The sequence below is a fragment of the Crocuta crocuta genome, unplaced genomic scaffold (assembly GCF_008692635.1).
Source record: "Crocuta crocuta isolate KB4526 unplaced genomic scaffold, BGI_CrCroc_1.0 scaffold30, whole genome shotgun sequence".
Taxonomy (NCBI): Eukaryota; Metazoa; Chordata; class Mammalia; order Carnivora; family Hyaenidae; genus Crocuta; species Crocuta crocuta.
In genome coordinates this window covers 11,313,177-11,338,604 of record NW_027528345.1, presented here as the reverse complement: position 1 = coordinate 11,338,604, position 25,428 = coordinate 11,313,177, and the positions used below count along the sequence as shown (strand labels likewise).

At 42.8% G+C, this 25,428-nt stretch overlaps 1 protein-coding gene across 4 annotated transcripts; it reads right to left on the bottom strand.

The window, feature by feature from the left end:
• Positions 1-2,243: 2,243 nt before the first annotated feature.
• Positions 2,244-10,770, bottom strand: LETMD1 (LETM1 domain containing 1). 4 transcript variants are annotated; one of them, XM_077753395.1, is made up of 9 exons: positions 10,610-10,769; positions 9,903-10,054; positions 7,978-8,093; positions 7,235-7,317; positions 5,566-5,752; positions 5,341-5,442; positions 5,084-5,236; positions 4,548-4,644; positions 2,244-3,251 (listed from the first exon to the last, which is right to left on the bottom strand). In XM_077753395.1, exons 1-9 carry the CDS (start codon positions 10,729-10,731, stop codon positions 3,181-3,183), a joined length of 1,083 nt encoding a protein of 360 aa, XP_077609521.1. In that variant the 5' UTR covers positions 10,732-10,769; the 3' UTR covers positions 2,244-3,180. The 4 variants fall into 4 exon arrangements, with proteins under 4 accessions (XP_077609521.1, XP_077609523.1, XP_077609522.1 ...); XM_077753397.1 differs by having other exon boundaries at positions 10,717-10,732; XM_077753396.1 differs by lacking the exon at positions 5,341-5,442 and having other exon boundaries at positions 10,610-10,770.
• Between the last annotated feature and the right edge of the window lie 14,658 nt (positions 10,771-25,428).

Here is a 25,428-nt window from a genome sequence, read left to right as displayed (position 1 = left end):
GCCAGCACCGTCAGGCAGCTTCAGGCCGGGGCTCACGTGTCCCACGGGAGGCACAGATGGAGCATTACCTATGTCCGAAAGTAGCAGCAAGAAGAGGCTGCTGTCCACAAGGAAGAGGCCTTCATCTGTGCCATGTCTGCTTTTTCAGCCAGGTTTCCCCCCGCTCTGAGAGGTTTGAGCTTTAAAGGAACGCAGGATGTGGCAATCTAAAGCCACCAACTAGTTTTTGTTCTTTTCTTTCTGTACTCCCCTTGTGGTCCTTGGATATGCAGGGTTAGAGACTATCCCCCCGCCCCGACAACTGCAAACGTTTATTGGGTCCCTCCATCTTGATCCATAAAAATTGGAAGCCAAACTAATTCTTAACTGCTACACACAGTTCCCGGGTTCCAAAGAGTTCAAGTTCTGACTGTAACTTTTGAGATCCACAGAATGGGACTCAAATTTGGTTCTTCCCTCCGTGGGGGGACCTGGTTCCTGTTCCTCTTATGTCCAGCTTATATTCTAGGATGTGCTCCGCTGAACACCACTGAATTCTTTTTATTAGTTCTCTTTGCCTCCATTTTAAAATGGAGACAGTAGGGAGCAAAACACTCTCCTTTAGCATCCCTTAGATCAGGCTTCACTTCTGGTATGGTTTACTGACCAAGAAAGAACAAGTGGAAAACTGTTTGCTTTTGGTGGGGAGAGAACTCTTCCTACTTACCTTGCTCACAGAGCCTTTTCTTGCGGGACGTTAGAGCACCCTTTATGTATGTCACAGCAGCATTTCACCTAGGAAATCTCTACACTGAGCCTATGTGGCCTTGTACTTAAACAGATCTATCTTTTAACCCAGTCTGCCTCTCCAGTTGATTCCTGGTGTTGCCTGGTTTTACATTTGGAGGGGAGTTCTTCAGTACAAGACCTTGTCTCACCCCATCCTCTGGCCTCACAAAACAAGAGTTGAGAATCTTAAGCACCTGATATGTATACACTATCCCAGGCGAAGCCACACTCCCCCCACGATCGGTCACCCCCTTGAATAAGGCTGAAGCTTAATCGCAAATTCGACTTTCTTCCTGAAAGCTTGTCCTGGAAGGGGAGGGTGGGTGCTATACATTCCCTCCTTAGGGAGGCTCCAGCCCCACCTTCAGAAGTGGATTCCACCTGCTCAGTTAGAGACACTTTAGCCTTTCAGATCAAACCACGAATTGGAATCTCACTATTAAACTCATTGCCAACCCCCAAGAGATCTGATTTTTCTGAAAACCTAGTTTCTTAATCCAAGTCTATCCCTCCAGTAACAGACACTTCTGACTCCCGGTGATCCCAAGTTTTTACATGCTGAATATTAACACTGAGCATTAATTGTCTTAAGCAAAAGGCCTTTTCTACAACCCAGTCCATCTCGTTCTGGTGCTACCTGAGCTGGACACGATCCTAGCTCATGGTTGCTAGAAAAGCTAAGCCTAGGCCTCTGACCACAGGACCAGACAGCTTTAGTCCCAACTCAGTCTAGGCCGAGATAAAAGAAGTCTCTTATTACTGCAACTCTTGTGATTTTGCAGTTTCCTTTCTCACATACTGTATACAGGTAGTATTTTCAATGTGAATCCAAAGCTTGTCTGGTTCTCTGAAAACAAAAAAATTTTTTTTTTTTGCCTTTTAGGTCCTTTACATTGTGATAATGCTGTATTTAAAGAGAATATTTAAATGTAATATTAAAGAAATATTCAAAAGAATGGTGTGTTATTCTTTATCTTGGCAGACCACAATTTAGTTACTTGTTAGAGAAAGGGTGCTTCTCCAGCGTTGTGTATAAAACCAGTTAGGTCAGTTAGAGATTAATGTTAACAACAGAAACGTTTTATGATAGAAAAACAGGACATTCTCTTTGGAGCATCAAGAGCTTGACTTGCATCGTAGCCCTTACGCATCCCTTACACTGGTGCACACTCGATCCTCCCCTGTGGAAACTTTTCCATCTGGGGTCCATACCCTGGGGGCTCATTTGCTAATCCCATTTTCTTTATAATCATATATATGTAACTTTTATTAGTGTATGTAATATATAAAGTTCTCTATTCCTTGCTATCATCTTAAAATTGAACGAAGAGGATCCATGTCAACTCCGTTCCCTCAGAACTTCCATCCCATCAAAAGTTTCTATCCCAACCGACTACCTCTCCTCTGGTTAGGTTATGTCAGTCTTGTCAAAGGAGTTGTAGCAAAATAAGAGTATGCGTAAGTCACTTCCAGCATCTGGTTTCAGGCAGTCTTTACTTGGCTTTAAAACAGCACCTCATGCATTTAACAATAAGTTACTACAGGTCAGGACTGTACATGGGCAAAAGCTAAACCCCACTTACTCTCGACGCGGGCCGCTCCTGTTCCCCGAGCGGGGCGTCGTTAGTGCCGTAGAAGTTTCATCCAGGGCCCAAAGGCGGCCCCTGCTGGTTACAGCTGGCTGGACTGCCGCAACACAGCGGAGGTAGCGGACTTTAAGATCCTTAGAGGCTGCACCACAGCCCGGAAATTAAGACAAGGTGGGGTGAAGGCTATAAACGCGGAAAGGATTAAGTACCACTTGTATTTCCTTTTATCTTTTCCATTAGAATGTTCCCATATAGGAATAACTATTGGCTTAAAAAAAAAAAAAAGCTGTTTAAAGGATTTGAAAAGCAAAGGGAGTGGTTAACCCAGTGAGGGGACCAAAAATAAAAATAAAAATAAGCCTATTTTTGGTCATAAGAAGGACTGAGGGCAGCATTGCATTGCACGCACAGATGCAAATGCTCCAATTTCAACAGTGCTGCCCCTCTCCCCAGCCGGAAACTGTAAGGAGAACACAGCTGTAAAGAATGTGGCAGTGGTTAAGTCCGAGGCTGCTAGGACTCGCCCCACCTGGGGCCAAAGCTCAATTCCTAGGATCTGAACTTAAAACATCACAATTAAAGCCCAGTACAGAGGCTGCTGCCAGCTCTGGCTGATTGTGAGGAAGTCGGGATGACGCTTCCGGTAAGAGGGTCTGTCGCAGTTCCAGCTCCCTCCCTCGCGGGTCCCACGCTGGGAAGCCCGTGGCACCCACTCCTCTGCCTCCCACACCCCTGCCAGGGCACGCAGACGCTTTGCAGGCCAGTGCTGTTGGTACCACGCTGCCGTGTGACTGCGGGACGAGGCCATCCGCTCCACGTTCACTCAGCGCCGTGAGCCGGTGTAGTTGATAGAAAGCAGGACCACGTTGTGTAGCAAGAGGGACAGCTCCGCTTCTGAAAACAGCACCACTGTTAATGGTCTGGCCAGGGAACAGTCAGCCTTCTAACTGCCCCGGGGGGGCAGGGCTTGATCCTGGAGTCGGGATGCCAAGAGCAGGGACGTGTGACATCAAGAGAGGCTACTGTTGTCAAAGGTCCCCCGCTTCACCCCAGTCCCTGCAGGTAAGCTTTCCTTTCCTTTCTCTGCATCCTCATTTCCTGGCCCTCATGTGGTGGTGGGAGAAAATTCAGAGGTGGTAACGGCAGTGAACACTACTGTCACTCTTGGGATTCTTCTGCTACAGCTGGTGCTCTGGAAACATTTCGTGGCTCCAAGGAGATTAGTAGGCCTACCCTGATATTCACAGGCTTAGAAAACATCAAAGCCCAGCCAAAGGTTCCAGCCACAGGCCTAACTCCTGCCCTCAGATACTTTTTATTTAGCCAACTGGTTTTGATTCTGTGTTGGTTTTTTTTAAGATTTTTTAAATTTTTAAACATTTCTTTAAATGTTTCATTTATTTTTGAGAGAGAGAGACAGAATGTGAGCAGGGGAGGAGCAGAGAGAGAGGGAGACACAGAATCCGAAGCAGGCTCCAGGCTCTGAGCTGTCAGCACAGGGCCCGACGTGGGGCTTGAACTCATGAACCGTGAGATCATGACCAGAGCCAAAGTTGGACACCTAACTGACTGAGCCACCCAGGTGCCCCAAGATTTATTTTTAAGTCCTCTCTATACCCAACATGGAGCTCGAACTCACAACCCTGAGATCAAGAGCTGTTTGCTCTACTGACTAAGCCAGCCAGGCACTCTGAGTGTTTTTGTTCTGAATTTGAATGCCTTTAGACTGGAGCTTCTCACCTGGGATAATTCTATTCCCCTTTCCCCCAGTGGACATCCAGCAATGTCGGGAGACATTTTTGATAGTCAGAACTGGGGTGGAGGGTGCTACTGGCATCTAGTGTGTAGTGAGCAGGGATACTGCTAGTTACCCTCTAATGCACAGGACAGCCCCCCACGACTCATCAATAGTGCTAAGGCCAAGAAACTGCTTCAGACCAGCATGCATGCAGTCTTGGCTCCCAGTCCCCACTGCTGCCTCTTGTCTTGCACAGTCTACCTCATTACCTGCTTAGCCCCTATAGGCAAATGAGTTTATGCCCTTTCAATTATACACAAACACAAACACGCACACACACACACATTAGGTAAGGGTCTCATAGTACTTAATAACCAACTCCAAAATAATCTCAGAATAAAATATAAAAATTATTTGGATTTTAGTGGCATAACCCCGGGGATAGATCTTACCTTTCAGGCTGCAGGAAATCTGTAGCCATTCTCCCAGCCAAGTTCGACACCTCTCTTCGGCAACATGGGTAGAATTCAGGCCACGAAGATAACAAGCCTATATCACCCAGAAGAGAAACAGTCCTCAATAATCACATAGTATGGCCATGCACTGTAAACCCACTAATAATTCAAAATCTCCTCTAAGTAAGTTACAACCTCATCCCCATAAAAAACCTTTCTCCATGACAATCTGAACTACGATAGACAAGAAGACAAGCAAAGAGGCCTATATAACCAAGAACAGTAGGTCTAAAGAACAGTGTCCCTGGATTTTTGAAGGGCCAGAAGAAAAGAAACATAAGCCAAAACAACTCTGGGCAATTCCCTCTCAAGAGTTAAGTTCACTGAGGAAAAAAGACACAGAAATGAAGTGAAAGAATAGAGTTTGGGCTTTGTTCTAACAAGCAAAACCTGAAGGTCTCTGTAAGCTCCCAGTTCTGTAGCTCAAAAGCCCACCAAAGGATTCAGAGTTGATATTGCTGTCAAGTTCTTACCGATTTCACTTCCTGCGGGGTCAGGTGGCCAATCCCCAGCTTTACCAAAGCTTTATCCAGCTGGTGAATTACAGTGGTGTGAGTCTTTAATCGGTGTCTCAACAAGAAAGAAGGCAGATAAGGTGTGAGAAGCATGGCTCGACTCAAGGCTCTCTGTAACACAACGACATAGGAGGAGAAAGTCAATGTAGTATCACCACACACAAAACCTGAGGCAAGGAGAGGCTGCGGAACAGAGAAAGCCTCCAAGTGCTCACCATTTGCAAAGCATGGAGTTGGTTCATGCCCAGAGGATGGTTAGAGAAACACGCTCTCAAAGCCAGGATGTCATGTACTGCTGGGTGGGTACCATGCTGTATCTTGGGAGAGCCAAGAGATTGGTAGAGGTTAGGAAGCTCCTGACTGGCCCTCTTTCCTAGTTTTAGTGCAAACTGGATCTAACAAGAGTCCTAGTTTGCAGGAAGGGTTAGCTGGAGGAATACCTTGGTGCACAGCTCTGTCATATGCCACCGGAGTCCTGCATCAGAAACGAGAGGGATAACCCTTTCTAAATAACCAAGGATTTCTGGGTGGGACTGCTTCCGGAGAGCATGATAGATATCTAAGAAATCAATTTGTTGCTTTGGGGTCCAGAAATGTTGGATCAGTAGCTGCCTAGGAAACAGGTACCTGAAAGGAAAAGGAATCACAATGTCACTTGCTGAAACCGGCATCTTCGAAGCGATCTAAGAAAGCATTTGGCAGATGCGATACTAGGAAGAAGAAATGGAGACATGACTTCCCTACCTCACTGTTCTTTTCTGTAAATGAGTCTCAGACCAAGGTTTAAAGACACACTGAAGCACAATTTCAAGCAACATTACTGAGGTTATGTGAAAAGAAGCAGGGGTGGAAAAGCCTCACATGCAGCAACTAGATAAAATGACTCCTTTTGAACTAAAGCATTCGAAGAACATATTCTGGACAGACCGGGAGACAGATGCAGAGCTGGTCACTACATGTGATGGTGACAACCTCAAACTGTAGCACAGTCCATGTGTGTATATAAAATGTGAAAGTCAAATTTGTTTTTTAATTCAGTTTTCTGCACATGTAGTGGTTTTACAGCATGGCCACAAATTCTCTGCCTCCCCCCCCCCCCATTGAGAAGTAAGGTCTGTGTCCCCCTTTCTTTTAAATCTGGGTGACTGATTCAACCAATAAAACAGAGCAGAAGTGAGTCTTTGTGACGTCCAAGGGTAGGTTATAAAAGGCCACCCGGCTTCCTGTCCGCTGAAACACTCATCCATGGAGCCTTGCACTGCCATGTCAGAAGTCCTATTACTCTGAGGCCGCCATATTAAAGAGGCCACATATAGGCACTCTGACAGCTGCAGCCTTCCAGCCATGTCTGTTAAGGCACCAGACATACGAGTGACCTTAGACCATGCAGACTAGTCCATTCATCAGCTAAAAATCACTGACAGACTTCTGTCAGCACCACATGGAAGAGAAAAGTCAGTTACCCACCTGAACCCTGCCCAATTTCCTGACCCACAAAACCATGAAAAGCTATTTAGCTTTGAGGTTGTTTGTTATATAGCAACAGATAACTAAAACAACACACAAGATCAAAGTTTAAAAGTGTCATCTTTGGGGGATGTTTAAAAGTGGCTCAGTCAGTTAAACATCCAACTCCTGACTTCGGCTCAGATCACGTGGCTCATGGGTCGTGAGTTCGAGCCCTGCTCTGGACTCTGTGCTGATAGTGCAGAGCCTACTTGGAATTCTCTCTCTCCTCTCTCTCAGAATAAGCTTATACAAAGTAAAGATTTATGTTATCAGAATATGAAATGCATTTCTCTCCTAAAAACCTGTCCCAAACTGCTAAGCCTCTCAGGGAGTAGGTTGGGTTGCTGCCTCTAAGGATGATGGAAAAGGGCATAATCTTATTTCACACCACACAGGGGCAGCTAAGAGACAGGAAAAGCCTAAGCTACCCACAGCTAACCCAGTAATCCAAGTGTTACCAGGAGGCTAATTAGAAGACTAGAGCAGGAAATGTAGTAATCTCTGCCTATTTCTGAAATGGAAAGTTCTTCTTAAAATAATTTTTAACTTAAGAAATCTATATATCTTCAATATGCTGGGAAGATAGAAGTCTGTACTCACATTAGCAAGAAGACCAGGTAGTTGGCAAAGGGTGGAATGGAAATAATACCTAGGAAAAGACACTTGGTGACGTCTCGACGGAACTAAGCAGAAATAAACACAGATGCAGTTTTAACCCAAGTAAGTTCTTAATACAATGGACAATCCCTCCCCCAACTCTGTGCAATAAACGTCTATTCCAGCCCAGGGAAGGACCAAGGTCATTTCTATCTACCTCTAGTTGGGAAGTTCCTTGAGGACAGAAGCCTTGATTTGTTCATTTTGGTATCGCAAATAATGTGTAGTACAGGGCCTGACATTATACCAAATCCCTCAACAAATTCTTCCTGATATGCCAAATCGGCCCTAGGTTCTCACTCTCAGTTTCAAAGTCACCACCAAAGTGAACACCCATCAAGTCACTACCAAATACTACTTTCCTGCTGCCTTTTGGATCCTTGCAGGTTTTTATATATATTCAGAGATGGACTGGATTTTAGTGTTTACAACTTTTATTCAGAAAGTATGCCAGAATCTCTCTGGGGCTCTGTTACAGAGGGCTACAACTCTGAATAAACCCAATTCTGACAAACAACCCGATGCTCTCACTTAGTCCGATACTTTGGTCTCACAGCAGAGGGGAAGATTTATCAGTGGTGAACAAGATAGGAAAGAGAAGGGAAAAAAACAAAACAAAACTTGATATGTTGGTTAACTTTAATTACCTCACCATGAACTTCTGGGTATCTGCCCCTGGCCCATACCTGTCTCAAATGCTCCATCTCCCGGTATGAAAGTTGATGAAACTTTACATTGTGCTTCCACATATATGTCTTTATTCTTCTAGCCTTTTTGGCATCAGCCCAAAACATCTGCAATCCTGCCTCATTAAAGTAGAGGACAGAGTGTGATGTTACCCCAGTATGAATCTTACTGCAGGTTCCTACCCTACGTCTACCCACAACGCACATACTTGTCCCTCCCCAAAGCTACTCTATAAATCAGAGCTCTCAACAGGACACTTAAAACTCTTGTGAGGCCAACCTGTATCTCTTTTCTCATTCTTCGCCCCATCTGGCCCCCCAACACACCACCTATCTTCCAGCCAAGTTAGCCTTCTGTGATCTACTATAGAATGGTCTCCCTCTTCTGGTTCATTGCTCACTTCCTCTTTAAAATGAAAATTCAAGGAGTGCTGGGTGGCTTGGTCAATTGAGCGTCTGACTCTTGATCTTGGCTCAGGCCATGATCTCAAGGCTAATGGGATCCAGCCTCGCACTGGGCTCTACGCTGACAGTGTGGAGCCTGCTTGGGATTCTTAGCCCGTCACCTGCTGTGTGCGCGTGGGCCCTCTCTTAAAATAAACATTTAGAAATTTAAAAATTCAAAAGCTCCCTAACTTCAGGAAGTCTTCCTCAATGAACCTTATGTATTCCCCAACCAGAAATTAACTTATCTCTTCTCTAGAACACTTCTAGAAATACTACAATTCAACATATTTCTATGGTTAAATTCTTTTCCTCATTCGATGATTATTCTTACATTTTTATCTAGGGCTTTAGTTCTTAAAAATGCTTTCATATCCATGAATGAAATGATATAATGTCTCGGTTGGCTTCAAAATTATACAGGAGAAGGCAAGTGTATAAATGAAGCAAGACTGGCAGACATGAGTTGGTAACTGTTGAAGTGAGACTGAGCATATGGAAATTCATTACATTATTCTCTCTACTTTTGTGTATATGTAAAACTTTACATAATTAAGAGCTTAAACACAAACCAATCAAAATATTTTTTCAGACCCTTTACTCATTTAATCCTAGTTATAAACCCAGGAGCAGACGAAGTTGCCTTTCTACTTCTACTTTAGATTTTCCATGAAGCTAGTAATAATCATAATATTCACAGCTGACAATATGGTACTTTATTGTAATACCTGTTATGATAAAAGTACAGAGTACAATAATAGAGATATATTTATTAAGCACGTACTATGATCAGGTCATGAGCACTTTACAAATATTGATGTATTTAATCTTCACAACCATGTAGTCAAGAGGTAGGTTCTATTATTTTCTGTATTCTACAGATGAAAAAACCAAGGAACGGAGAGGTTAAGTAACTAGTCCAATCACACAGCCAGCAAGCTAGGATTTGAACCCAGGCAGTCTGGCACCAGACTGGTCACGTGTCATTGTACCATCTCCCAGGAACTAGCACAGCTCTGTTTTCAATGAAACATCCAGAAAACAAGTACAGGTAGTGCTATTTCCACAATATGCTACCTAGCATAGATCTGTGCCAACCATTAGACCCCATGTGCTTATGGGCCAAGTCCACTGATAAATCACAGAGCAAGTCTGTGCAGCCACTGACGTCTGGCCTTGTGCATGTCAAAGAATTTCCACAATAGTCAGCTGCGTTTGGTTAAGAAAGTGCAAAACTACCTTTATGCGCCTTCCGCGCCCCCCCCCCCGCCAGATGCTGTCAGAAGTTGTTGTCATAACACTTTTCTAGAAGCATTCTCCAGAAGTGCTAACTTAAGAGAATTCATTTAATGCTCAAGTATTTATGAAACAGACACTCCCCCAGCTCACATCACACAGCAGAACACGCAAACACTCTTATTCATTCTAACTCTTTGACACTGCTCACGAACTGACTCCAGAGATTTCTGTTTTGGTTTTACCTTTCATGAAGATTGTATACAGGACATAGAAGCGGGGGAAATGACGACCCAAGAAACGATGGTATTTCCCATTAATCACTTTTGTCTTGGTCACCACATAAGAAATCAAGCTCTTCACATCTGCCTTTGGAGAAAGGTGAAGCTTTGAAGACCTACAAGGAAGATCAAAGAGACGATCTGGAAATCGGTCCTGGAGCCCGTTCACGCTGATGTAAAACACCAGGTCTCAGAGAATGTATGCTGAGACCTGAAACTTCTGTAATCCAAGGAAGATCTTGGGCTCAGGGAGAGATATGCAATCAGACGGAGAAAAGAAAAACAGATCGGGCAGACGAGAGATCAGACAGGAAGGAATGTCGGGTGTGGGTATGAGTCTGCAGGGAGCGCAAGGCCTGAGACACATTTGAACGGCAAGCTAAGGCCAGAAGGATGAGATCCAGATAAGCAGCCGGAAAGCCTGAGTAGAAAAAGGGAGGCTGAAAGAGGAGTTCAGAATACGTAGGGAATTCGGACAGTATGGAGCACTGACAGTTGAACAGGGTCAGGAAGCCATGGCTCTGATGGGGATCGGGGTGCGAATTCTGAGCAGAATGAAACCCCGGGGCTAGGGCGTGTGCCTCTGAGAACTAAGAGACGGCATGCAAACAAGGTTGAGACTGGAAGGGCCTGAACATCAGAAACGCTTTCCTTTCTCCCAGGTCCCTCACCGAGGGGCCCCCCAGGCCAGGCCAAAGCGAACAAGTTGCAGTTTCCGGGTGACATAAAGTCCGGGAGTGACCGCCGAACCCCACAGAGCAGCCCGAGCCCAGCACACCCTGGAGAGCGCCATCTTCACAGCGAGGGAGGGGGGAGAAGAAAGGAGGTCGCCTTTGGGTCAAAGTTCACTGTACGTCACGTTCGTCCCAGGACGCATGCGCCTTTCCTGAGAGCTGATTGGTATCCGTAGACGGCCGGTCTGGTGCTCCCCTGGCAACGGACCGATGCTAACAAAGTGGAGAAAGAAGGAGCAGGATTGGGTGCAGCCAGTATTTCCTCGTTTCAAAGCGCCGGAAGCGGGCTGTCCCGGAGGGAATGAGGACGTACGGCAGCGGTTGGGTTTGTGATCTTGAGGACGTCCTTTCTCTGAGGACCCGCTGACACCTCGCGATTCACTAGAGCTTCCTAGCGCCGCCCTTGTCCTCTGTCTTTACCCCGGGTTTGGGGGCCTTGACGCACGGCGGGGGCGGGGGAGTGGTGCCAGGTGTCACAGTGGCAGTGCCTGGGGCCAAGGCGCCTCCTGGGGGCTGGGGACTCAGGCGCCCTCTAGTGGTGGCGGCTAGGAACTGTCCGGTGTCAGTCGAAGCGATCAGGGAGCGGCCCCTGTGTACGCTAAGTACCTTTTTACTTTAGCCAGCTTTTTCCAAACTAGGTTTGTGGGAAATTGTGTTTCCTTAAAAGCCTCCTGAAGACCAAGGTCGGATCTGAAGTGTTACTTTTCTGAGACGCTTTCTCTGACCACTTTATCCAAAGTAATGCCAAGAAAAAAATACCCATTTTCCTCCATCAACTTCTCTGTATTTTTTCAAAATTTAAATTGTAGTTAACATACAGTGCAATATTGGTTTCAAGAGTAGAATTCACTGGGGCACCTGGGTGGCTCAGTCAGTTAAGCATCCGACTTCGGCTCAGGTCATGATCTCATGGTTTGTGGGTTCGGGCCGCGTCGGGTTCTGTGCTGACAGGTCAGAGCCTGGACCCTGTTTCGGATTCTGTGTCTCCCTCTCTCTCTGACCCTCCCCTGCTCACACTGTCTCTCTCAAATATAAATAAAACATTTAAAAAAAAGTAGAAGTCACTGATTCATCCCTTATATACAACACCCAGTGCTTCATCACAACAAATGCCCTCTTTAGTACCCCTTACCCTTCCAACCCCCGCCCCAACCCACATCCCATCATCCACTCACCACTTACGTTGTTGATACATTTGTTTCCTTGTTTGACCAGCTCCCTGAACTAGACTGAGGACAAGCACCTTCCTGCCATGTTCACTCCTGTACCCTACCCCTAATACTAGGTGCCATGCTTGGGGTGTAGCAGGTGTTCAACAAATATTTTTGAATAAATTAATTACTGAAACTGGAAAGGATTCTTAGAAGTGGTGCTTAGCTGCCGCCAAGAGTTAGTTTACGGTCTTGAGTACATTGAATACCCTAAATGGAGAGTAGTAAAAAGCATCCTGTTAAGAATCAGGATCTAAGGGCGCCTGGATCGCTCAGTCGGATAAGCATCTGACTTCAGCTCAGGTCACGATCTCACAGTTCGTGGGTTCAAGCCCCATGTGGGGCTCTGTGCTGATAGCTCAGAACCTGGAACCTGCTTTGGATTCTGTGTCTCCCTCTCTCTCTGCCCCTTCCCTGTTTGCACCTGCTCTCTCTCTGTCTTTCAAAAATAAATAAGCATTAAAAATTAAAAAAAAAAAAGAAAGAAACAAGATCTAGGTTTAAATCTTAGCACTGCCATTTCCTTTCATGTGTGTGACCTTGGACCAGTCACATTAGCTCTATTTCTTCTGTTAAGAGTATTCATTTTATAAGAGTTCTCTGAAGAGCCAAGAAGAAAATGGTTGTGAAAACTCCATATAATTCTTAATGGGTCAAGGAGCTTTATATGAACATAGACTGTTTATGATTGTACTGCTCATGAAGTCAGAGAGAAGTCATCTGTAAGTGATGACCTCTGCCGTCGTTGGGTAGATGAGGTGGGCAGGATACAGTGTTGACTAAAACATGATTTCAGTCTTCAGGCAGTGTCTAAGTTCTCTCAACTGTTATGTATCTCAAGAATATTTAGCTCTACAGGTCTTGATCTCAGGGTTGTGAGTTCAGGCCCCTGTTGGGCTCCATGCTGGGTGTGGAGCCTACTTTAAAAAAAAAAAAAAAAAAAAGGAGAAGAAGGAGGAGGAGGAGGAGAAGGAGAAGGAGATTCAGCTCTAAAATTCTAGAACACTCCTGGAAAGAAGGGGGCAAGATCAATTAGAGACACTTTTGTGGAGGAAATGGGGAGGTACTGTGCCTGGAAAGTTGGAGTAGAGGGAAGATATTTCATGCAGTAAAACAATATGGCAGGAACACAGGAATTCTTTTCTTCTTTCCTTCATTCTTCTTCCCTCTTTCCCTCCTTCCTTCCTCCCTCCCTCCCTCCCTTCCTTCCTTCCTCCCTCAAATACGTGTTTATTATTTAGCACCCTCCATACACACATAAATTATGCCCCTCACCACAGCATACACACATAAATTTTGCTGGTTCTGCCTTCTAACTATTTCTTCAGTCACCCAGTTTTCTCTCTTCTGTGCCACCACCTGCCTTTGATCTAGAAGACGGATCAGCTTCCTTACTGGTTTCCCCATCATCTATTTGGCCCCTTTCCAAACAGTTTTCCATTCCATAGCCAGACAAAGCTTTGAAAATTGCAAATCTAAGCTTATCACTCCCCTTTATAAAACCTTTCAAGTTTCCTCTGACTCTTAGGATAAAGTTCAGACTCCTTAACCCGGCCTACAAGGCTTTGCATTATTGCCCTCAGCCTATCTTCCCAGGCTCCTCTCATGTTGCTTGGTATCATTTCCTGCTTAGCTTTCTATGCTAAGAAGCACTGGCCTTTCAGTTCTACTTTAGGCCAAGCAGCCTTCTCCTCTAGGCTTTTGCACATGTTGCTCTTTGCTTGGAGTGTCTTCCCTTCCTCCCAGCTTGTCTTTCAGGTTTCAGCTGAAATGATAATAATAGCTGGCATTTATTCAGCAGCTACCATGTGCCATCATTGTTTTTGATGCTTTCTGTGTATTGTCATTTAATCCTCAGTATAACTTCATGAGGCAGATACTATTGTTAGCTCCACTTTATTTACTCTGAGCTGCTATCAGCCCAGAGCCCAACGCGGGGCTTGAACCCACAAATTGTGAGATCTTGACCTGAGTTGAAGTTGGACACTCAACTGACTGAGCCATCCAGGCGCCCCAGCTCCACTTTATAAATGAGGAAAGTGAGGTTAAGTAACCTGCTCTAGATTTGAGTCAGGATTTGAACTCAGACTGGGCAGGTGAGTTACTGCTGCACTATACATAAATGGCACTGTTGGAGAACACTATTTTTTAATCCCACAACTTAGATTCCTCTGTTACTTATCGATCTTGTAGCTAGGTATACTTATCCTTAATAGTACTTAAAATGATCATAATTAATTAGCTGTGGCATCATATATTTCATGACTGTCTTCCCCGTGGAATTCAAAGGTCACTGTAGTCCCTATCACAGTGTCTGGGACATAAGACGTGCTCATTAAATATTTGTTAAATGAATAAGTATTTTATATATCTGAATATAAGGTAGTATTTTTTCCTCTCAAAATAATTTTTCAGAAAAGAAATTGCCTTATATTTTGTGTTCTTCCAAAGTCTCTTATTATAGCTCACAACGTCTGTTTTATTTTTTTAATGTTTTTATTTATTTTGAGAGATAGAGAGACAGAGCACAAGTGGGGGAGGGGCAGAGAGAGGGAGACACAGAATCTGAATCAGGCTCCAGGCTCTGAGCCGTCAGCACAGATCCCGACACAGAGCTCAAACTCACAAACTGCGAGATCATAACCTGAGCCGAAGTCGGACACTTAACCGACTGAGCCACCCAGGCGCCCCCACAATGTCTGTCTTCTATATTTCTTTTTGAATCAAAATACTGTTTGGGGAAGATGCAGCCTGAAATAAGTTCAGTTGATGCCAGTTCTCCAAGCTTACAGAGATCGCTGGATGGAATTAGTTAAAAACAAAAGGGAGGCAAAAAAAAAAAAGAAAACTTTAATGCAGATTTAAGGAATTACTCTAGGGTTAGGACCTCAAAGTTTCAGGTGTTATATCTTGTTGGAGTAAGCCTTTTAAAAAGCAGCAGAAAGAGGTTATATTGTGAATATCAGGAATACATAAGCATAGCATGAACTAAAAAAAAAACCTCCTCAAACAATTTGGATATATGTGAGGATGGTGTGATCTATAAATTGGGCCAGTTGACGATAAAAGTGGCTTGAATGATGATGAAAGCACTGATAATTTGAATGAAATTGTGTTATAAAGCTCGAGGGAAAAAGCATTATCTCTATTTCATATGTGATTTTAAATGTGTTGCTAAATCAAATTAGATAGTATATTTTCACCAGATTAGTAACTACTTAAAGTAGGCATTTGACTATTTCATATATATGAGGTTGACCAAAACCTATATTTTTTAGTTCTTCTCTTTGGGAAAATAAGGCACTGCCTTATATTTGGACACATGTATTAAAATTTGCAATACATTTTACTAAGTGGTGTTTATTAGGTATTAGCAGACACAAAGATGGGCTGATATGAACTTGGTGCATATACAGAACAAGAGGAAACGAGCATGGCTGAAAGAAATGGTTATATATTAGGATTAGTTGATTTACTTATTAGTCTCACAATTACTAAGTCTCTCCCCCAGGCCAGCCATTTTTCTTGTTGCTTGGAATAAATCAGAGGTCAGACAGGTAATTCCAGCCCTAGGATAGTTCACATAATAAAATGATTGAGAGAAATGTTTGGAATACTAAAGTGAGGCTGGGTTCCTGGAGGCCTTATGAGTGAAGACTAGAGATTTGGATTTGATATGAAAGGATTAGAGATTCCTGCTCCATTTCCCCAAAGGAATGACAAGACAAAAAAGATGTTTTATAAAAATTAGTCTGGGGTGGTGCCCAGGATGGATCAAAGTAGAAACAGACTGAAGATTAATGATACAAAAAAGGTTATCATAAGGATCTGGACAAGAGAGTGAGGAACAGCTAAAATGCCCCAAAATAGGAACCACCTTAAAGTGGTCCAGATTTGTGGTGCAATAAGTGGGAATCAGATTTGAGCTCCCCAAACCCACATACATTTAGTTTGTCATCAGAATTTGATGTTCATTTTATAAACATTTGAGGGCCCACTCTGTAGCCATTCTGCTAGGTTCTAGGAAAATAAAAGCAAATAAGAGGTGGGCCTTTCCCTCAAAAAGTTCAGAGGTTCAGTATTGAAGATTGACATTTAAAAGTACTGTGTTGTTGGTGCGCCTGGGTGGCTCAGTCACTTAAGTGTCCGACTTCAGCTTAGGTCATGATCTCACGGTTCATGGGTTCCAGCCCTGCGTTGGGCTCTGTGCTGACAGCTCAGAGCCTGGAGCCTGCTTCGGATTCTGTGTCTCCCCCTCTCTCTGCCCCTCCCCACCTCAAGCTCTGTTTCTCTCTGTCTCAAAAATAAATAAACATTAAAAAAAAGTTTTTTAAAAAAGTACTGTGCTATCAGGTGATAGGTGCTGTAATGGAGAAGTATGTCCATGGCACAGTGAGAGTTAAAGGAATAAGTAGCCATTGATAAAGTCTGGTGGTGGGGTGCAGAGCATCCAGATGAAGATAAGTCACTCAGAACTAGCTCATGGAAGATAAACTGGAGATTGTCTGGCAGGCAAGCACTGGGAGGAAGGGCTTCATGAAAAGAAGGAGCAACATGTCCAAAGATAGGAAAGATAAATCTCTTTTGCTAGTGGAAATATTCACTACAGTGATTTGCCAGTCTTAGATACTAATTCATTAAGTTTGACAGGCTGCCTTTGGCAGGTTATTCTCCCCGAGGCGCTAAAAAGAAATCCCAGAATCAAAGAGTTTTAATAACCAGTGCTTAATACAATTTTATGATGCTTTCTCAGAATCCCGAACAAGATGAAAACTTCTTAATCGCATTTTTTTCTTATGTATTAAAGATGTTGGGAAGCCTGGCTGGCTCAGTCAAAGAGCATGTGCCTGTTGATCTCTGGGTCATGAGTTTGAGCCCCACCTTGGGTGGGGATTACTAAAAAAAAAATGTTTTTTAATGTTTTAAAAGGAAAAAAACAAAGAATACTATAACGTACGCTTAGGTACCCACTACCTAAAATGAATAAATAGTTTCGTATTTATTTTTTCCCCGAGTCCCATTTCCCTCTCTTCCTGGGCATCCCCTTTATATCAGTCCACTTTTAATACTTTGAATATGTATATTATAATATATATAATATATATAATTATATATTGAATATAAATTACATGAATTATATATGAACATATGTATATTCAAATATGATTACATATGTTATATAATATATATCTTTGAATATATATGCATATGAGTATATAGTATATGAGTTTTTTAATGTTTTAAAAATTCATATACAGGGATACCTGGGTGGCTGAGTTGGTTAAGCATCTGAGTCTTTAAATGTTTATTTATTTTGAGAGACACAGAGAGAGACAGAGCACAAGCAGGGGAGGGGCAGAGAGAGAGGGAGACACAGAATCTATAGCAGGCTTCAGGCTTTGTGCTATCAGCCCGATGTAGGGCTTGAACCCATGAACCGTGAGATCATGACTTGAGCCAAAGTAGGATGCTTAACCTACTCAGCCACCCAGGCACCCCTAAGCATCTGACTCAGCTCAGGTCTTGATCTCAGGGTCATGAGTTCAAGCTCCATGTTGGCCTCCATGCTGGACGTGAAGCCTACTTAATAAATGAACAAATCAATATTCATATACAGTTGACTCTTGAACAACATGGGTTTGAACAGCACAGCCACTGTTTGAACTTACCCAAAAAGTGTTAGTTAAAATGTGGATAATTGTTGATTTTATTGGAACAACATTGCGTTAAGATCAAGATCATGTCCCGAGTTGCTTTTGTACCGTGTTGTTGAGTCTTTGATAGAAGCAGTGCTGGTTTGGGGATTTAATTTTTTTAGAGAAAGGAGCATAAGCACGTTGTAAAAAATCTAACCTTTCCCTGTGTATTCTTTTGTGAGACTCACAGCATTACTTTAAAATTTTTATTTTGAAATATACAATATAGAATGTTATTTTCAAACAGTTTATTGAGGTATAAATAACATCACCAATGCTTTTTAAATATTATGGAGAAAGACAACCAAAGAGACTATCTATCCCCCAGACTGTGTACAAAATGCCATTTCTGTGGATGTTTTTCTATGTGAAAAATCATTTAGCATTTTATAAGTATTGTTTCGAACACCATTCTATATTTGTAAATTAATTTATAATGTGAACTAGGACACTTCGTGAAGGTCCACTCCCACTTATACGCAGATTTTTTCAATAAATACAGTACAGTACTGTGTTTTTTCTCTTCTTGGTGATTTTCTAAAATTTTCTTTTCTCTAGTACACTTTATTGTAAGAATATAGGATATAATATATATAAAAAACAAAATATGTATTAATTGACTATGTTATTGGTAAGGCTCTGGTCAGTAGTTAAAGTCTGAGGGGAGTCAAAAGTTCTACATGGATTTTTGACTGCATGAGGGATCAGTATTACCCCAACCCCTGTGTTGGTCAGAGGTCAACTGTAATTGGTTTCATGTGGCATTGAGTTTTGTTTTATTCCCCTCAAATTTGTTTTCAAAATTCATCCATGTAGACCAAGTTCATCAATTTTAGCTGCTATTTGATGTTCCATCACATGAATACACTCCAATTTGTTATTTGTTACTGATAAACATTTATGTTGTTTTCAGTGTTTCATTATTACAAACACTGCCTTGTAGGGAACAGCCTTGAACAGACCTCCTTGTTCTTATGTATGAGAGTTTCTCTTAAGCAGTGTTTTCAGAGTGTTTTTTTTTTTTTTTTTTTTTTTCCCCATAGCTCAGTAAGAATACATTTTATGCGGCACCTGGGTGGCTTAGTCGGTTAAGCATTCATCTTCGGCTCAGGTCATCATCTCCATGGCTCAAGAGTTCAAGCCCACATCAGGCTCTGCACTGACAGCGTGCACGTGCTGCCTTGAAAATAAATAACAATTTTTTTTTAAGGCATTTTAGGGGGACCTGGGTGGCTCAGTCGGTTAAGAATCCGACTTCAGCTCAGGTCATGATCTCACGGTGCATGAGTTGAAGCCCCGTGTCAGGCTCTGTACTGACAGCCCGACAGCCCAGAGCCCGGAGCCTGTTTCAGATTCTGTATCTCCCTCTCTCTCTGCCCCCCACTGCTTGCTCTCTGTCTCTCGCTTTCAAAATAAATAAACATTAAAAAATTTTTTTAACACATTTTATATCAAGACTCATTTTATATCTGAAATAAAAGTTTAGTGAAATAATACCTACTTAGGCTATAGGCACTCTATTTCCTGTTCTACTCCATTTTTGTAAAATGCTGGACACGACTCATTAAATTGATTTCATGACCCACTGCTGGATTGAAAAAGACAGTTCCAAGGCAGTAGACTTTCTGGATGGAAGGATGTATAATTTTCTTTTTTTTTTTGTTTTGTTTTGTTTTGTTTTGTTTTGTTTTGTTTTGTTTTAAATGTTTTATTTATTTCTAGGAGAGAGAGACAGCGTGAGCAGGGGAGGGTCAGAGAGAGAGGAAGTCACAGACTGAAACAGGCTCCAGGCTCCGAGCTGGCAGCCAGCACAGAGCCCGACGCAGGGCTCGAACCCACAAACCGCGAGATCATGACCTAAGCGAAAGTCGGAAAGTCGGACGCTTAACCGACTAAGCCACCCAGGCGCCCCTGAAGGATGTATAATTTTCAACTTGAGTAAATATTGCCCTCCAAAGTGGTTATATCAATTTTGCAGGACATGTAAGTCCTAGTTTCTCACCAACACTTAAAATGGTCAGACTTTTAATTATTGCTAATCCAGTAGATGTGCAATGAATCTCTTTGTCAGTTCACTTTGCATTTCCCTGGGTACTAGAGAGGTAGAATAGATTTTTATATGCATCATTGTTTGAATGTCTTCTGGTAATTATCTGTTCATACCTTGTGTCCATTTTCCCATTGGGTTGTTTATTATCTTTTTTATCATTATTGGTTGATAGGAATCCTTTACAGGTGCTAGATACCAATCTTTTTCTGATATGCATGTACATTGCAGATACCTTCTCCTTATCTCCCCATCTGTTACTTGTATTTTCACCTTGTTTAAGATACCGTTAGAGGGGCTCCCAGCTGGCTCAGTTGGTGGAGCACGTGACTCTTCATCTCAGGATAATGAGTTCAAGCCCCACATTGGGTGTGGAGCCTACTAAAAAATTTATACATATATATATTTATATATATCTTTTTTCTTTTTTTAAATGATTAATGTTTTATTTATTTCTGAGAGAGAGAGAGCAGCGGAGGGTCAGAGAGAGAAGGAGATACAGAGTCCGAAGCAGGCTCTAGGCTCTGAGCTGTCAGCACAGAGCCCGACGTGGGGCTCGAACCCACAAACCGTGAGACCATGACCTGAGCTGAAATCGGACGCTTAACCAACTGAGCCACCCAGGTACCCTTATATACCTTTTTATATATATCTTTTGTATCTGAGTTTTTAGTATTTGTTACAGATTTGTTATAGTCAGTTTTATCAAAATTGGCTATTATAACTTCTACTTTTTCATAATTTGGTTTTTTAAATTCTATCCTTGGATCATAAAGATAGTCTATATTTTTTTCAGATAATTTTGGAGGTTTTGTTTTATTTTATTCTACAATTTCACGTCTTTAATTCACCTGCAGTTTATTTTTGCCTGTTCCTTTTCTGTCTTCTGAAACTTGTGGGGCTCACCATTTCACTCCAGAACATTTCTCATTCCAGTAATTGTCATTGGCGCTCTGGGCCAAAGACCCTCCTCTGAGTCTTTCTCTTAGCAAGAACAGAATGGAGATATACATGACCTCCAGACTTAGAAAAGTAGCTGTTCGAAGGCCTGTATGGAAGAAACAAGTGACAAAAATGAGGTAAAAAGAGTCATCGGAAGGGACCCCTGCAAAAGGTGATGTGCAAGGATGATTCCTCCTTCAGACCAGGAACCCGAGGATCTGGGAAGAACTGTGTTTACCGAGAGATAGAAGAGCGTCTCAGAGCTCTGGCCCTGAAGGAGAGGCTTCTGACAGGCCCTGTATGTCTTACTTTTGAAGCCCTTCCACATCTACCACATCTACTGTTAAATTTCACCTCTTGTCCTTACCTGCAAGTCCTGGGAGCTTTTTCCGTCTTATACTAGAAAACTGTGAGACTAAGGCACGTAAAGGCACCCAGAAGTTGTTGGTGGGTCTAAGATGAGAACGCAGGTCTCCTGGCTATCAAATGGAAAGGGTTCAGGTGGAGTTCAGTGGAAACCAGTTTGTGAGAGAAGGCTCGTAAAAGAGGAGGGTTAGCATTTCCAGAGGAGCAGCAGTCCAAAATGACAACAGGTAGCCTTTGATTTCTAGTGTAATCACTGCAGTCATAATCATCATCAAAAAGCCTTTATCAGTGCCTGCTTGTAATGGCAATTATAGTAGACAGTGAACTACGTTTAGAATATATTTTTCAGGAACATGGTCTAAGAATTCATACTCTGCAAAAATGAATATAAACAGATAAGTGAAGGACATAGCCATCTGACAATTAAAAATACAAGTAGGCCAATCTAGCTACTGTGGATAGTTAAAAATTACCATCAAACATGCCAGAAGTAGTGCCATTTAAGGATAAGTGCATCACTGGATGAAGAACAGTGCCAAGTAGGGATTGCTTACAGGGGTTCCAAGTTCAGGGAAACTGCCCCCAGTCAATTAGGGAGGGCAGGTCTCTTGCTTTCTGACTTCTCTCACTCCCTTCCACCCTTCACACACACATACCCCACCCCAAGCTTTTCTCTTCCAGGCGACATAACCCTTGCTAAGGATTGAGATCAGAGGAATGTTTCCTTTGTGTTCGTCCTTGGCTTTGGATAAGGGACCTTTATCCAGCCGCAGCAGGCACCACCCTCAGGAGCCACTTTGTGCCACCTGGCACGTCTACGGCAATTAGGGCAAAAGGACAGAGGTAAGGAAACCCCTGGAGGGAAATTCTCCCCACCCAGCTTGAGTAGGGTCACCCAGGGTGTCCATCCCATCAGTCTTGAGATCCGCTGTCCTACTTGGCTCATTCTCCCACCAGCACCGCTCAGTGAGCCTCCCTTGGGTCCAGTTTCTATGGGGCACAGGAAGCCCCTGCCTCAAGTCTAAGCACATGTGCACACTCAGTGAGATTCACAAATATCCTGCCTTGAAGAATCAATAGTAGAAGGACTTAACAGATTTTGCAGTTTAATATCACTGTTCTGAAAATAGATTTAATGTAGAAAAAATTAACGTGGTCACATGCACATGCAAACATAGGTTAATAAATGTACATGTACTGCTCCAGGGGGAACTTATTGGCTGTGTCTCAGGATCTTTGCACTTGTTGGTCCCTCAGCCTGGAAGTTCTTTCCCAGATGCTAATCCTGTGGTTTGCTTTCCCACTTTGGTGAGATTTCTGCTTCAAAGTCACCCAGTGACATCTTCCCTAACCATCCTTTGTCAAATAACCCTTATCTCCCACCTCTGGCTCTTACTGCTCCTTACCTTACCTTTCACATTTAGTTTTTAATAGAATTTATTACTTCCTCACTTATACTAACTGACTTGTTTGCTTATTATTGGTCTCCCCCACAGAATGTAAATTCTTTGGGAGCAGGAAATTTGTATATCTTCATCATTACAATATCCCAGTGCCTTGAACAGCACTTGCACACAGTAGATCCTCGGTGCTATATTTATTAAATAAATGAAATGAAATGGAACAAACGTACATGTTTGTGTGTCCTTACTCCACTATTCTATGGTGAAGTTAAACAGAAGAAACCATGAAGTCTTTCAAAACTAATCCTATTCAGCTTTAGAAACTTGGTCATTCTGAATCTCTGACCCCACCCCTGGAGAAGACTCCCCACCAATCTCTTTTTCAGTCCAGATGACTCCAGTAGGGCGGACCGCACCCCCTAGCTCTAATGGTCAGCTTGTGTCCCACGCACCCCTGGGCACTGTTTTCAGCTTGGGACTTGGCTCACGACCCATGCTAGGTCATCAGACAGAGCCCTCCCCAACACTTTTGCTGGAACAATAGGGAAAGAGATACCCTACCTCCAAGCTGTGAGGATCATGTTGGCCCAGAGCAGATGGTGGCCGTTGTGGCCCCACGCAAGGAGAACTTGCTTCAGAATAAAATCATGCTAGCACTGAGACAGAGTTGAGAGAGAGAGAGCTAGAAAAAGACAGGTGGACAGTAGCCTTAGCAATATTATCTGAGTCTCCAGATCCAGCCCTGCTTCAAGCTAGATGTGCCTTTGGATTTCCCACTTATGTGAGTAATTCAGTTCCCTTCAAGCACACCAGTCTGAACGGGCTTCTATCAATGACCATCAAACAACAAAATGAAAATCATGTCTTGGGCACATTTAGCTGTAGAATTTATGCCACATCAATTTTCACTTTTTTACTGAATGACACCTGCAGGTTTTTACCTAAAACTTTTGAACATTTAAAAAAAAAATTTTTTTTAAATGCTTTATTTATTTCTAGGAGAGAGAGAGACAGCGTGAGCAGGGGAGGGTCAGAGAGAGAGGGAGTCACAGACTCTGAAACAGGCTCCAGGCTCTGAGCTGGCAGTCAGCACAGAGCCCGACATGGGGCCCGAACCCACGAACTGCGAGATCATGACCTAAGCGAAAGTCGGACGCTTAACCGACTAAGCCACCCAGGCACCCCACTTTTGAACATTTTTATAGGTTACAAAATAATCTTGTGTGTGTGCATAAAACTTAATTTTAATACAATTATGTGAGATAGGGTATATCCTTTTAATTGGTTAAAACTGAAGCTCGAGAAATTAAGTAATTCATTCAGCATCACACAGCTAGCAGACAGCAGAGCAAGAACTCTAGTGTGGGTCTTCTGGTTCTAAATCCAAGGCCTGTTCTATAGGTTTCCATCTGCTTTCTTAAGTATTTGTAGAATTTCTTCATGAAATTATTGATTTATTCTTTGTCTCTCTTAATAGAGGAGAAGCTCACTTAAAGATAAGACTTTGCTGTTTGCCTGCAGTCCCTCTTTTCGTTCCTAGGCAGCTCCCTGGAATGAATGAGGTTCAGAGTAGGGGCTTGGTTCTCACTGACTGTAAGGTTAGAGTTGGCCAGTCTGCTTTCTGTCATCAAGGAGCTTGTAATCAGCTGACTGAAATAATACAAGTGGTGCTTTTCCACCTTTTTTTGACTGTTACAGTTAAGAAGCCACACATACACATCATTAAAGTTTTACAAAGCAATAACTCCCTTAGTACTTGACATTTTTTGATATTTCCTATTTCATGTTTTAAAAATTCGGATTGTGACCCCACTACATTAACTTCATCATTCAGTAGGATGGAGTGAGACTCAGTTTGAAAAACACTTTTACAGGTCACATGTACATAAAGTCAAATCCAAGCTAAAGTTCAAGATCACAAATGTTTATTGAGGGCTAAAGGATGTGCTAAGTATATTACTCAGTGCAGTGAATGATATATAAATAATGTATGTACAGCTGTCTTTATGATGCTCATAATCTACTGGCAGAAATTAGAGAGTAAGCTCAAATTATTAATAAAGGGGAAAATTTGAGCCAAAAAAAGCCCTCACAAAGATTCAGGAGCAGTAGAAGTCATATCCCATGAGAATCAGGAAAGGCTTTAAGGGAGCAGGTGGCATTTGAGTTAGGTCTTGAAAAATGGATACTAGAGGGGCACCTGGGTGGCTCAGTTGGTTAAGCATTTGACTCTCGATGTCATTTCAAGTCATAATCTCATGGTTTGTGGGATCAAGCCCTGCATCAGGCTCTGTATTGGTAGCTTGGAGCCTCCTTGGGATTCTCTGTCTCTGTCTCTCTCTCTCCCCCTCTGCCCCTCCCCTTCTTGTGCTCTCTCTCCCCAAATAAACAAACTTAAAAACAGATTTTAATAAAAAATACTTTTAAAAAATGGAGACTAGAACTGTGAGTGGAGGTAACAGAAGGAGCCAAAAGCATAGGGTCAGGCAACTCCAGGGTGTGTTCAGGAAAGAAAATATGAGATTCAACTGGAAGGAAGAGTTTGCATGGTGAAGAGGTGGAAGCTGAGGTGGAAAGAGGGCTGGAACCATGGTGTGGGGAATCTTGAATGCCAGATGAAAAGTCTATTCTATATTTAAATGTGATAATGTGTGTAAAATATCCTCCACAAGGCATGAAGTAGCACTCAGTGAATGTGATCTCCTCTTTCCATCTTTACTCTGTAGGCAATAGGAAGTTTCTAAGTGGGGAAGAGAAATAGATTGGCCGGGGGAAAATTGAGCCTGTTGAGGTCAGAGCTATGGGGGCCTAAGCAGGAAGGCAGCAGTTGAAACAGAAGGGGACAACTGACCTTGTGCAGGTAGGCTACATAATTACCATTATTTTATGTAAGGGAGGATGAGGAGTCCATGATGACCTTCAGTTTTTAAGTCCCAGGAACTGGGAATGTAAGGAAATTGTAAGAACAACCTGGTTTGAATAAAAAGGAGGATAGTTGGGAATACAATAATGTTGACTTTCTAGCTGGACATGAAAGGAGAAAATCCAAGAGGCAGGTGTAGCTCCGGGAAAGAGGGCACAGAGAGTAATG